This window comes from Microchirus variegatus (assembly GCF_963457635.1).
Source record: "Microchirus variegatus genome assembly, chromosome: 18".
NCBI classification, from domain to species: Eukaryota; Metazoa; Chordata; class Actinopteri; order Pleuronectiformes; family Soleidae; genus Microchirus; species Microchirus variegatus.
The window spans coordinates 5,497,826-5,511,578 of record NC_139819.1 but is presented as its reverse complement, the minus strand read 5'-3'; the positions used below and the strand labels follow the sequence as shown (position 1 = coordinate 5,511,578).

Sequence of the window (13,753 nt, the reverse complement as noted above, 5' to 3'; positions counted from 1 at the left end):
TTTTTCCAACACAATTTTATAATATAATTGACTGGGAAAATGTGGATATTTAAATGTAAGACTCGGTTTGTGCCTCAGTAAGGATCATGGAAGGGGAAATGAGGATGCTCTGCGTCTCTCCACACTCTCTTACCATCCCGCTGTGGAAGAACAACAAAGAAGTTATTTATTTTGCTGACAATAACTGCAGGAAATCATCGCCTCACCTCTACTGACGGGACGATGAAGCGCTCGTGTCGGTCGAAGGACCCGATCAGCTTCGTGTCCTCTTCTGTCAGGGAAAAGTCAAACACCTGCAGGTTCTGCTGGATCCTGGACGGCGTCACGCTCTTGGGTATGCACACGACGCCCCTCTGAACGTGCCACCTACGCCACGTGGATGAAACGAATGGGAATCGGAAGCTGCAACAAGAATTCAGAGAAGTCGTAGGAAAACCGCCCCGTCGTACCTGAGAATGACCTGAGCCGGAGTTTTGAGGTATCTGCGGGCGATGGCTCCCAGTCGAGGATCGTCCAGCAGACTCGGCTCGTCGGGAGACGCCCAGGGTCTGTCCCCGCTGCCCAGAGGACTGTAGGCCGTCACACACACTCCCACTGACCTGAGGCAGAAGTGTTATCATCTCTTGTTACTGACACAGCAGGAGACGCAGAGAGAAAACTGTGATTTTTATACTCAACCGGCAGTGAGAGACCAGATCCACTTGAGACAAGTAAGGATGACATTCCACCTGTGGTGCAACGATTCGCACATTTTACAACGCTTCACTATTGTCTCTAAAATGTGTTCGTTCTGTCTCATGAGAAGGTCACACGGTACCTGGTTGACCACGGGTTTGTGTCTGGCCACGCTGATGATGTCGTCCATTTGCCTGGCGTTAAAGTTGGACAGTCCCACGGCTTTGACCAGACCTTTGTCCACTAAAGTCTCCATGGACGTCCAGGTGTCTCTGAAGTGTGTGTCCGAGTAGCAAATGCTTCCATCTTCCCTGCGAGGCATCAGCTCTTTCCCCGGCCTGAATCATGAAGCATACAAGCCTTTAACCGCTAACCTTTGCATTGACCTTTGACCTCACAAGGATACGGAATAGGATTAAGGCTACACAGGAAAAAAATATTTGAATTCTGACTTTAAACTCAGAAACTCAGAATTCTGAGTTTAAATCTCAAAATTCTGACTTTATTCTCAGAATTCTGACTTTAAAACTTTAAGCTCAGAATTCTGACTCTTAACTCATAATTCTGACTTTAAATTAAGAATTCTGACTTTAAAACTCATAATTTCTGAATTTAAAACTCTTTGTTTAAAGTCATAATTCTGAGAATAACGTCAGAATTTTGAGAATAAAGTCAGAATTTTGAGATTTAAAGTCAGAATTCTGAGAATAGTCAGAATTCTTAGTTTAAAGTCAGAATTTTCAGATTTAAAGTCAGAATTCTTAGTTCAAAGTCAGAATTTTGAGGTTTGAAGTCAGAATTTTGAGATTTAGTCAGAATTCTGAGAATAGTCAGAAATTCTTAGTTTAAAGTCAGAATTTTGAGGTTTGAAGTCAGAATTTTGAGATTTAAAGTCAGAATTCTGAGAATAGTCAGAATTCTTCAAACCTCAAAATTCTGACTAAAATCTATTCTGAGAATAGTCAGAATTCTTAGTTTAAAGTCAGAATTATGAGAATAAAGTCAGAATTTTGAGATTTAAAGTCAGAATTCTGAGAATAGTCAGAATTCTTAGTTTAAAGTCAGAATTCTAAGAATAGTCAGAATTCTTAGTTTTAAGTCAGAATCTTGAGAATTGAGTCAGATTTTTGAGATTTAAAGTCAGAATTTTGAGATTTAAAGTCAGAATTTTGAGATTTAAAGTCAGAATTCTGAGAATAAAGTCAGAATTTTGAGATTTAAACTCAGAATTCTGAGTTTCTGAGTTTAAGGTCAAAATTCAAATATTTTTTTCCTATGTGACCCTAATCCTCATCTGTACAAGGTCAACCAGGAGGAGACGGATTCAGTTTATTGCGTGTTGATGAAGCTGCTCACTGAAAAGCCATGGGCCAGTGCATGAGGTAAAGGTCCAGGTAGGACAGACCCAGGTGGGCCAGACTAGTCCTGCAGGCTTCTTCAACGTCCCGTGGATGGTGCTTGGTGTTCCACAGTTTGGACGTCACAAACACGTCGGCGCGGAGCAGAGCCTGAGAGTGGGGAAGTGTAAGAGACGCACGGCAAACACAAACCACACAATACTGAATTCTTAGGAAATCTGAATGTTGTGCTTAACAAATGTATTAGACAAAACTATTTTTTAAATGTTTTTAGGCTCCAATATAATAAGACAAGCACAAATCATGATAAATAAAAGGTTTGTTTACCTTCCCGGGGCCGATCCTCAGAGCCAGAGCTTCTCCGACCTCCTGCTCATTACTGTAAGCAGCAGCACAGTCGACGTGTCTGTAGCCGCAGTCCAACGCCGCCAGCACCGACTGCTTCACCTGAGGAACACACACACATGCGTCCACACTTTACCAATGTTCTCGTGTTACAGGTGTGTCAGGGAGTTCAGTTCAGTGGTTCCGGTACCTGTCCTGGAGAACTCTTCCATGTGCCGAGTCCCACCGTGGGCATCTGCTGCCCGGATGAAAGGGTCACAAAGGTGCTCATGTTCCAGCTCTGAGGACCGAGGAGGACAGTGTGAGGAGACTTTTTTTGTAAATGTAAAGTCAGTGTTGTCCAGTCATCATGACTAAGTCTTAATATTCTGTAACTGATCCACACGCTCGGGTCTGAGTTCATTAACTCCTACACCAGAGCAGGAGGTAACCATTACTCTGTGTACTCCACAGACGACACTCTACAGCAGAGGTCAGCAATTTTTTTTTTTAAATTTTTCTTCTAATGTCAAATATCCCCAATAAAGTTCACTCAAATTTGACTCAGAAAAAACCACACATTTGTGAGCTGCCTTAAGCTTCACAATAAGATAATGTAAATATATTGTCTTTAATCACCAACTTGCTGCAAATACTCTTTTAAATAAATATTTCCCTTCTTGTACTGTTAATAATATATGTTTTTTTTTTTCCACATAACATATTAATCTGGCGATGCATTACAACATGTCATTTAATTATCAAATCTTTATATTATAGCATCTCTCTCAGTTTTTTCCCCCCTTCAAAATAAAGGCTCTGAATTCATAATAATTAGGTACTTTTTTGAAATTATTATTATTTAAGACTTTAAGCAATTTTTTTTTTATTATTCTAATAAAAAACACACTAAAAATAGACGAAAGCTCAGCAAAAAACTGAAAAATATGTGTATTTGTGTATAGAGTTATTGTGTTTTTGACTTTATTTATATTTTTAAATATTTCAAATACATTTTTTTTTACAATGCTCTTCATATCTTGTTTTTTTTTCTATATTCAAACAGAGCTGAGAAACACAAGTCTTTCACATTCTCTTACTTATAGGACAAACTGTGTGATTTACTTGAAGAGCCACAAGGGGGAGCCTGCATCTTTCCAATAATCCCAAGACCTCACACTTTTTTATTTTATTTATTTTTTAATGATTCTATTTAATTAACATTCTTGTTTATTAAATAGGCTTAAAGGGCTTTAGCAGTTTACATTTTGAAATATGTGTTAATATGTATAAATGTATAACCCTAACCCTTTAAGATGAATTTAGTTTGAAAGATACAGAATCTTTTTGACAGAACTTATAAATATAAATATAATTTTTATGAGTTTTTATGGAGCAGGTCATACGTTGTTGATAAGATAGGTCATAAGGTCATATTTACACTGCCACATTATTCGATTTCATACAGAAGCAGGCACCAGCTCACACACACCAATCACATGTACTTTAGATTCACATATTCCAAAACAAAATCTGCTTTGGGATCACAACTCAATTCAGACTGAAGGTTTAGTTTAGGCTCGTCAACATGCACAGACCACAGAGTAACACTCAGTGACCTGCTTGTTTTTTTATTGTCATGAGGTTATTTTTTCTCACTCTGAGCTGAGAAGAAAGGCTCGCTGGAAATATAAACTCTCTGCGAACTCTGACGTATAGCCAGAAATAGCAGATGCATCTATAAGGCATTAGTCACAGTGTGGTGTTAGTGCATCTCAGAAAACAGTCCTACACTCCACCAGTAATCTGCTATGTATCCACTCACACACACACACACACACACGCACACACACACACACGCACACACACGATCACCTGTCTCCTGACCAGCTGCAGCACAGATTGTGTAATTGACAAATGCGCTAAATGGTTAGTGAACGCAACAAAGTTTAAAAATACTTATTCCATATAAAAGTCTGTTAATGACATGTAATGGAAAAAAAAAGGTCCAAAATTTGATTAAAACGTCATACTATACTATGTCGTCAAAAATTTGGCAATTTTTTGGAAACTTTTTTGTGGTCCAAATTTTGACAAAAACGTCATACTATACTATGTCGTCGAAATTTGACAATTTTTTTGAAAAACTTTTTTTTGGTCCAAAACTTGGACCAATACTTGACAAAAAGTCATACTTTACTATGTCATCCAAAATCTGACAATTTTTTTGAAAAACATTGTTTTGGTCCAAAACTTGACAAAAACGTCATACTATACAATGTAGTACGTCATACTATACTATGTCGTCAAAATTTGACCATTTTTTGAAAAAAATTAATTTGGTCCAAAATTTGACAAAAACATCATACTATACTATGTCGTCCAAAATCTGACAATTTTTTTGAAAAACATTTTTTTGGTCCAAAACTTGACAAAAACTTCATACCATACTATACTATGTAGTACACCATACTATACTATGTCATCTAAAATGTGACAATTTTTTGAAAAAAAAGATTTTGGTCCAAAATTTGACAAAAAGTCATACTTTACTATGTCATCCAAAATCTGACAAGTTTTTTTGAAAAACATTGTTTTGGTCCAAAACTTGACAAAAACGTCATACTATACTATGTAGTACGTCATACTATACTATGTCGTCCAAAATGTGACCATTTTTTGAAAGAAATTAATTTGGTCCAAAATTTGACAAAAACATCATACTATACTATGTCGTCCAAAATGTGACCATTTTTTTGAAAAACATTTTTTTGGTCCAAAACTTGACAAAAACTTCATACCATACTATACTATGTAGTACACCATACTATACTATGTCATCCAAAATGTGACAATTTTTTGAAAAAATTTTTTTAGTCCAAAACTTGACAAAAACGTCATACTATACTATGTAGTACGTCATACTATACTATGTCGTCAAAATTTGACCATTTTTTGAAAAAAATTAATTTGGTCCAAAATTTGACAAAAACATCATACTATACTATGTCGTCCAAAATCTGACAATTTTTTTGAAAAACATTTTTTTGGTCCAAAACTTGACAAAAACTTCATACCATACTATACTATGTAGTACACCATACTATACTATGTCATCTAAAATGTGACAATTTTTTGAAAAAAAAGATTTTGGTCCAAAATTTGACAAAAGGTCATACTTTACTATGTCATCCAAAATCTGACAAGTTTTTTTGAAAAACATTGTTTTGGTCCAAAACTTGACAAAAACGTCATACTATACTATGTAGTACGTCATACTATACTATGTCGTCCAAAATGTGACCATTTTTTGAAAGAAATTAATTTGGTCCAAAATTTGACAAAAACATCATACTATACTATGTCGTCCAAAATGTGACCATTTTTTTGAAAAACATTTTTTTGGTCCAAAACTTGACAAAAACTTCATACCATACTATACTATGTAGTACACCATACTATACGATGTCATCCAAAATGTGACAATTTTTTGAAAAAAAGAATTTTGGTCCAAAACTTGACAAAAACGTCATAGTATAGTATGTAGTACGTCATACTATACTATGTCGTCCAAAATGTGACCATTTTTTGAAAAAAATTAATTTGGTCCAAAATTTGACAAAAACATCATACTATACTATGTCGTCCAAAATCGGACAATTTTTTTGAAAAAACTTTTTTTGTTCCAAAACTTGACAAAAACGTCATACTATACTATGTTGTACGTCATACTATATTATATCGTCCAAAATGTGACCATTTTTTGAAAAAAATAAATTTGGTCCAAAATTTGACAAAAACATCATACTATACTATGTCGTCCAAAATCTGACCATTTTTAAAAAAAACATTTTTTTGGTCCAATACTTGACAAAAACGTCATACTATACTATGTAGTACGTCATACTATACTATGTCGTCCAAAATGTAACCATTTTTTGAAAAACAAATTTTGGTCCAGAATTTGACAAAAACATCATACTATACTATGTCGTCCAAAATCTGACCATTTTTTTGAAAAACATTGTTTTGGTCCAAAACTTGACAAAAACGTCATACTTTACTATGTAGTACGTCATACTATACTATGTCGTCCAAAATCTGACCATTTTTTTGAAAAACATTTTTTTGGTCCAATACTTGACAAAAACGTCATACCATACTATACTATGTAGTACAACATACTGTACTATGTCATCCAAAATGTGACAATTTTTTGAAAAAAAGAATTTTGGTCCAAAATTTGACAAAAAGTCAATATTACTATGTCGTCCAAAATGTGACCATTTTTTTGAAAAAACTTTTTTTGTTCCAAAACTTGACAAAAACGTCATACTATACTATGTAGTACGTCATACTATACTATATCCTCCAAAATGTGACCATTTTTTGAAAAAAATTAATTTGGTCCAAAATTTGACAAAAACATCATACTATACTATGTCGTCCAAAATCTGACCATTTTTTTGAAAAACATTTTTTTGGTCCAAAACTTGACAAAAACTTCATACCATACTATACTATGTAGTACACCATACTATACAATGTCATCCAAAATGTGACAATTTTTTGAAAAAAAAATTTTGGTCAAAAATTTGACAAAAAGTCATACTTTACTATGTCATCCAAAATCTGACAATTTTTTGAAAAAAAAACTTTTGGTCAAAAATTTGACAAAAAGTCATACTTTACTATGTCATCCAAAATCTGACAATTTTTTTGAAAAACATTGTTTTGGTCCAAAACTTGACAAAAACGTCATACTTTACTATGTAGTACGTCATACTATACTATGTCGTCCAAAATGTGACCATTTTTTGAAAAAAAGTTAATTTGGTCCAAAATTTGACAAAAACATCATACTATACTATGTCGTCCAAAATCAGACAATTTTTTGAAAAAACTTTTTTTGTTCCAAAACTTGACAAAAACGTCATATACTATGTAGTACGTCATACTATACTATATCGTCCAAAATGTGACCATTTTTTGAAAAAAATTAATTTGGTCCAAAATTTGACAAAAACATCATACTATACTATGTCGTCCAAAATCTGACCATTTTTTTTAAAAACATTTTTTTGGTACAATACTTGACAAAAACGTCATACTATACTATGTAGTACTTCATACTATACTATATCGCCCAAAATGTGACCATTTTCTGAAAAAAATGTATTTGGTCCAAAATTTGACAAAAACATCATACTATACTATGTCGTCCAAAATCTGACCATTTTTTAAAAAAACATTTTTTTGGTCCAAAACTTGACAAAAACTTCATACCATACTATACTATGTAGTACACCATACTATACTATGTCATCCAAAATGTGACAATTTTTGAAAAAAAAATTTTGGTCCAAAATTTGACAAAAAGTCATACTTTACTATGTCATCCAAAATCTGACAATTTTTTTGAAAAACATTGTTTTGGTCCAAAACTTGACAAAAACGTCATACTTTACTATGTAGTACGTCATACTATACTATGTCGTCCAAAATGTGACCATTTTTTGAAAAAAATTAATTTGGTCCAAAATTTGACAAAAACATCATACTATACTATGTCGTCCAAAATCGGACAATTTTTTTGAAAAAACTTTTTTTGTTCCAAAACTTGACAAAAACGTCATACTATACTATGTAGTATGTCATACTATACTATATCGTCCAAAATGTGACCATTTTTTGAAAAAAATTAATTTGGTCCAAAATTTGACAAAAACATCATACGATACTATGTCGTCCAAAATCTGACCATTTTTTTGAAAACATTTTTTGGTCCAATACTTGACAAAAACGTCATACTATACTATGTAGTACGTCATACTATACTATGTCGTCCAAAATGTGACCATTTTTTGAAAAAAATTAATTTGGTCCAAAATTTGACAAAAACATCATACTATACTATGTCGTCCAAAATCTGACCATTATTTGAAAAAATTTATTTGGTCCAAAACTTGACAAAAACGTCATACTATACTATGTAGTACATCATACTATACTATGTCGTCCAAAATGTGACCATTTTTTGAAAAAAAATAAATTTGGTCCAAAATTTGACAAAAACATCATACTATACTATGTCGTCCAAAATCTGACCATTATTTGAAAAAAATTTATTTGGTCCAAAACTTGACAAAAACGTCATAATATACTATGTAGTACGTCATACTATACTATGTCGTCCAAAATGTGACCATTTTTAAAAAAAAATTAATTTGGTCCAAAATTTGACAAAAACATCATACTATGCTATGTCGTCCAAAATCTGACCATTTTTTTAAAAAACATTTTTTTGTCCAATACTTGACAAAAACGTCATACTATACAATGTAGTACGTCATACTATACTATGTCGTCCAAAATGTGACCATTTTTTGAAAAAAAAAATTTGGTCCAAAATTTGACAAAAACATCATACTATACTATGTCGTCCAAAATGTGACCATTTTTTTGAAAAACATTGTTTTGGTCCAAAACTTGACAAAAACGTCATACTATACTATGTAGTACGTCATACTATACTATATCGTCCAAAATGTGACCATTTTTTGAAAAAAATAAATTTGGTCCAAAATTTGACAAAAACATCATACTATACTATGTCGTCCAAAATCTGACCATTTTTTGAAAAAACATTTTTTTGGTCCAAAACTTGACAAAAACTTCATACCATACTATACTATGTAGTACACCATACTATACTATGTCATCTAAAATGTGACAATTTTTTGAAAAAAAAAGTTTGGTCCAAAATTTGACAAAAAGTCATACTTTACTATGTCATCCAAAATCTGACAATTTTTATGAAAAACATTGTTTTGGTCCAAAACTTGACAAAAACGTCATACTATACTATGTAGTACGTCATACTATACTTTGTTGTCCAAAATGTGACCATTTTTTAAAGAAATTAATTTGGTCCAAAATTTGACAAAAACATCATACTATACTATGTCGTCCAAAATGTGACCATTTTTTTGAAAAACATTTTTTTGGTTCAAAACTTGACAAAAACTTCATACCATACTATACTATGTAGTACACCATACTATACTATGTCATCCAAAATGTGACAATTTTTTGAAAAAAAAATTTTGGTCCAAAATTTGACAAAAAGTCATACTTTACTATGTCATCCAAAATCTGACAATTTTTTTGAAAAACATTGTTTTGGTCCAAAACTTGACAAAAACGTCATACTATACTATGTAGTACGTCATACTATACTATGTCGTCCAAAATGTGACAATTTTTTGAAAAAAATTAATTTGGTCCAAAATTTGACAAAAACATCATACTATACTATGTCGTCCAAAATCGGACAATTTTTTTGAAAAAACTTTTTTTGTTCCAAAACTTGACAAAAACGTCATACTATACTATGTAGTATGTCATACTATACTATATCGTCCTAAATGTGACCATTTTTTGAAAAAAAATAATTTGGTCCAAAATTTGACAAAAACATCATACGATACTATGTCGTCCAAAATCTGACCATTTTTTAAAAAAACATTTTTTGGTCCAATACTTGACAAAAACGTCATACTATACTATGTAGTACGTCATACTATACTATGTCGTCCAAAATGTAACCATTTTTTGAAAAACAAATTTTGGTCCAAAATTTGACAAAAACATCATACTATACTATGTCGTCCAAAATCTGACAATTTTTTTAAAAACATTTTGTGGTCCAATACTTGACAAAAACGTCATACTATACTATGTAGTACGTCATACTATACTATATCGTCCAAAATGTGACCATTTTTTGAAAAAATTAATTTGGTCCAAAATTTGACAAAAACATCATACTATACCAGGGGTCACCAACGTGGTGCCCGCGGGCACCTGGTAGCCCGCGGGCACCTGGTAGCCCGCGGGCAGCCAATACCGTGCCCGCGGGCTCACTTCACTTCACCTCACTTGCATGTATCCGTATGATCTGTCAGTAAAATATCTTTGATATTGTTTATGAAAACTGGTAATCGTTAGGAGTAAGCACTGGAAGGAAAAAGGTATGCAGTTGAATGCATAATATTAATCATTTAAATGGTAAACAAACAAAAAAATATTATATGGTAGCCCTCCATATTATTTTTTACCCTTAAGGTAGCTCTCTGACTCAAAAAGGTTGGTGACCCCTGTACTATACTATGTCGTCCAAAATCTGACCATTTTTTTGAAAAACATTTTTTGGTCCAATACTTGACAAAAACGTCATACTCTACTATGTAGTACGTCATACTATACTATGTCGTCCAAAATGTGACCATTTTTTGAAAAAAATAAATTTGGTCCAAAATTTGACAAAAACATCATACTATACTATGTCGTCCAAAATCTGACCATTATTTGAAAAAATTTATTTGGTCCAAATCTTGACAAACACGTCATACTATACTATGTAGTACGTCATACTATACTATGTAGTCCAAAATGTAGCCATTTTTGGAAAGAAATAAATTTGGTCCAAAATTTGACAAAAACATCATACTATACTATGTCGTCCAAAATCTGACCATTATTCGAAAAAAATTTATTTGGTCCAAAACTTGACAAAAACGTCATACTATACTATGTAGTACTTCATACTATACTATGTCGTCCAAAATGTGACCATTTTTTTGAAAAACATTTTTTTGTTCCAAAACTTGACAAAAACGTCATACTATACTATGTAGTACGTCATACTATACTATGTCGTCCAAAATGTAACCATTTTTTGAAAAAAATTTATTTGTTCCAAAATTTGACAAAAACATCATACTATACTATGTCGTCCAAAATCTGACCATTTTTTTGAAAAACATTTTTTGGTCCAATACTTGACAAAAACGTCATACTCTACTATGTAGTACGTCATACTATACTATGTCGTCCAAAATGTGACCATTTTTTGAAAAAAATTAATTTGGTCCAAAATTTGAGAAAAACATCATACTATACTATGTCGTCCAAAATCTGACCATTATTTGAAAAAATTTATTTGGTCCAAATCTTGACAAAAACGTCATACTATACTATGTAGTACGTCATACTATACTATGTAGTCCAAAATGTAACCATTTTTTGAAAAAAATAAATTTGGTCCAAAATTTGACAAAAACATCATACTATACTATGTCGTCCAAAATGTGACCATTTTGTTGAAAAACATTTTTTTGTTCCAAAACTTGACAAAAACGTCATACTATACTATGTAGTACGTCATACTATACTATGTCGTCCAAAATGTGACCATTTTTTGAAAAAAATTAATTTGGTCCAAAATTTGACAAAAACATCATACTATACTATGTCGTCCAAAATCTGACCATTATTTGAAAAAATTTATTTGGTCCAAATCTTGACAAAAACGTCATACTATACTATGTAGTACGTCATACTATACTATGTAGTCCAAAATGTAACCATTTTTAAAAAAAAATTAATTTGGTCCAAAATTTGACAAAAACATCATACTATACTATGTCGTCCAAAATGTGACCATTTTTTTGAAAAACATTTTTTTGTTCCAAAACTTGACAAAAACGTCATACTATACTATGTAGTACATCATACTATACTATGTCGTCCAAAATGTGACCATTTTTTGAAAAAAATTAATTTGTTCCAAAATTTGACAAAAACATCATACTATACTATGTCGTCCAAAATCTGACCATTATTTGAAAAAATTTATTTGGTCCAAATCTTGACAAAAACGTCATACTATACTATGTAGTACGTCATACTATACTATGTAGTCCAAAATGTAACCATTTTTTGAAAAAAATAAATTTGGTCCAAAATTTGACAAAAACATCATACTATACTATCTCGTCCAAAATGTGACCTTTTTTTTGAAAAACATTTTTTTGTTCCAAAACTTGGCAAAAACGTCATACTATACTATGTAGTACGTCATACTATACTATGTCGTCCAAAATGTGACCATTTTTTGAAAAAAATTAATTTGTTCCAAAATTTGACAAAAACATCATACTATACTATGTCGTCCAAAATCTGACCATTTTTTTGAAAAACATTTTTTGGTCCAATACTTGACAAAAACGTCATACTCTACTATGTAGTACGTCATACTATACTATGTCGTCAAAAATCTGACCATTTTTTGAAAAAAATAAATTTGGTCCAAAATTTGACAAAAACATCATACTATACTATGTCGTCCAAAATCTGACCATTATTTGAAAAAATTTATTTGGTCCAAATCTTGACAAAAACGTCATACTATACTATGTAGTATGTCATACTATACTATGTAGTCCAAAATGTAACCATTTTTTGAAAAAAATAAATTTGGTCCAAAATTTGACAAAAACATCATACTATACTATGTCGTCCAAAATCTGACCATTATTTGAAAAAAATTTATTTGGTCCAAAACTTGACAAAAACGTCATACTATACTATGTAGTACTTCATACTATACTATGTCGTCCAAAATGTGACCATTTTTTGAAAAAAATAAATTTGGTCCAAAATTTGACAAAAACATCATACTATACTATGTCGTCCAAAATCTGACCATTTTTTTGAAAAACATTTTTTTGGTCCAATACTTGACAAAAACGTCATACTATACTATGTAGTACGTCATACTATACTATGTCGTCCAAAATCTTACCATTTTTTTGAAAAACATTTTTTGGTCCAAACTTGACAAAAACGGCATACTAAACCATGTCGTCCAAATCAACCAAATTTTTTTTAACATTTTTAGGAAACAATTTTTATACTATGTCGTCCAAAATGTCACAATTTTTTGGAAAATACATTTTTTGGTTCAAAATTTGACAATTTTTTGGAAAAAGGTCATACATTACTATTTCGTCCAAACCCGAGAAGAGACTTAAAAGGATTTATAACTTTTGTTCCTACCTGTGAGGGCTCAGATGTGGTCTGTGGTCAGTCATGGATTTTAAGAGACTGAGTTCAAAGTCTGCTGTTATCTGTAACAAAACAAAAACTGATGGAGAAAAGTCCAAATTCCACTTCCATTCCACTTCACTTACCCAAATAACAAACAATTACTTAAGTACCATTACTGGGACCACAGTACATACACTATATGGAGAAGAGTTTTTGACCACATTGAATTCAGGTGTTTCCATCAGGCTTTGGTCTCTCGTCCTCTGATCACCAATGAAGGACAATCTTAACACTTCAACGTACCAAAACTTTTAACAAAACATTAATATTCATAGTGTTTCCCTTGTTGTCTATACAGTATGTTGTAGTGTTTTATTATGTGTTTCACAGCTCTGCCATGCCATGCAGGACAATGGTCAGGGAGATGACCTTTGACCTGGGGGGGTAGTTCCAACTGACTTTGAAGCAGAAAACAACACATGGGCTGTAGAGATGTTTAAATG

General features: G+C 32.3%; 1 protein-coding gene across 1 annotated transcript; it reads right to left on the bottom strand.

Annotated features, from left to right (window-relative positions):
• Nucleotides 1-74: 74 nt before the first annotated feature.
• On the bottom strand, nucleotides 75-2,649 carry akr1a1a (aldo-keto reductase family 1, member A1a (aldehyde reductase); the record flags this gene model as incomplete). The annotated part of the gene is made up of 8 exons (XM_083904510.1): nucleotides 75-140; nucleotides 207-366; nucleotides 450-599; nucleotides 679-728; nucleotides 818-1,013; nucleotides 2,032-2,183; nucleotides 2,361-2,480; nucleotides 2,569-2,649. 8 exons carry the CDS (start codon nucleotides 2,647-2,649, stop codon nucleotides 75-77), a joined length of 975 nt encoding a protein of 324 aa, XP_083760636.1.
• Nucleotides 2,650-13,753: the final 11,104 nt, after the last annotated feature.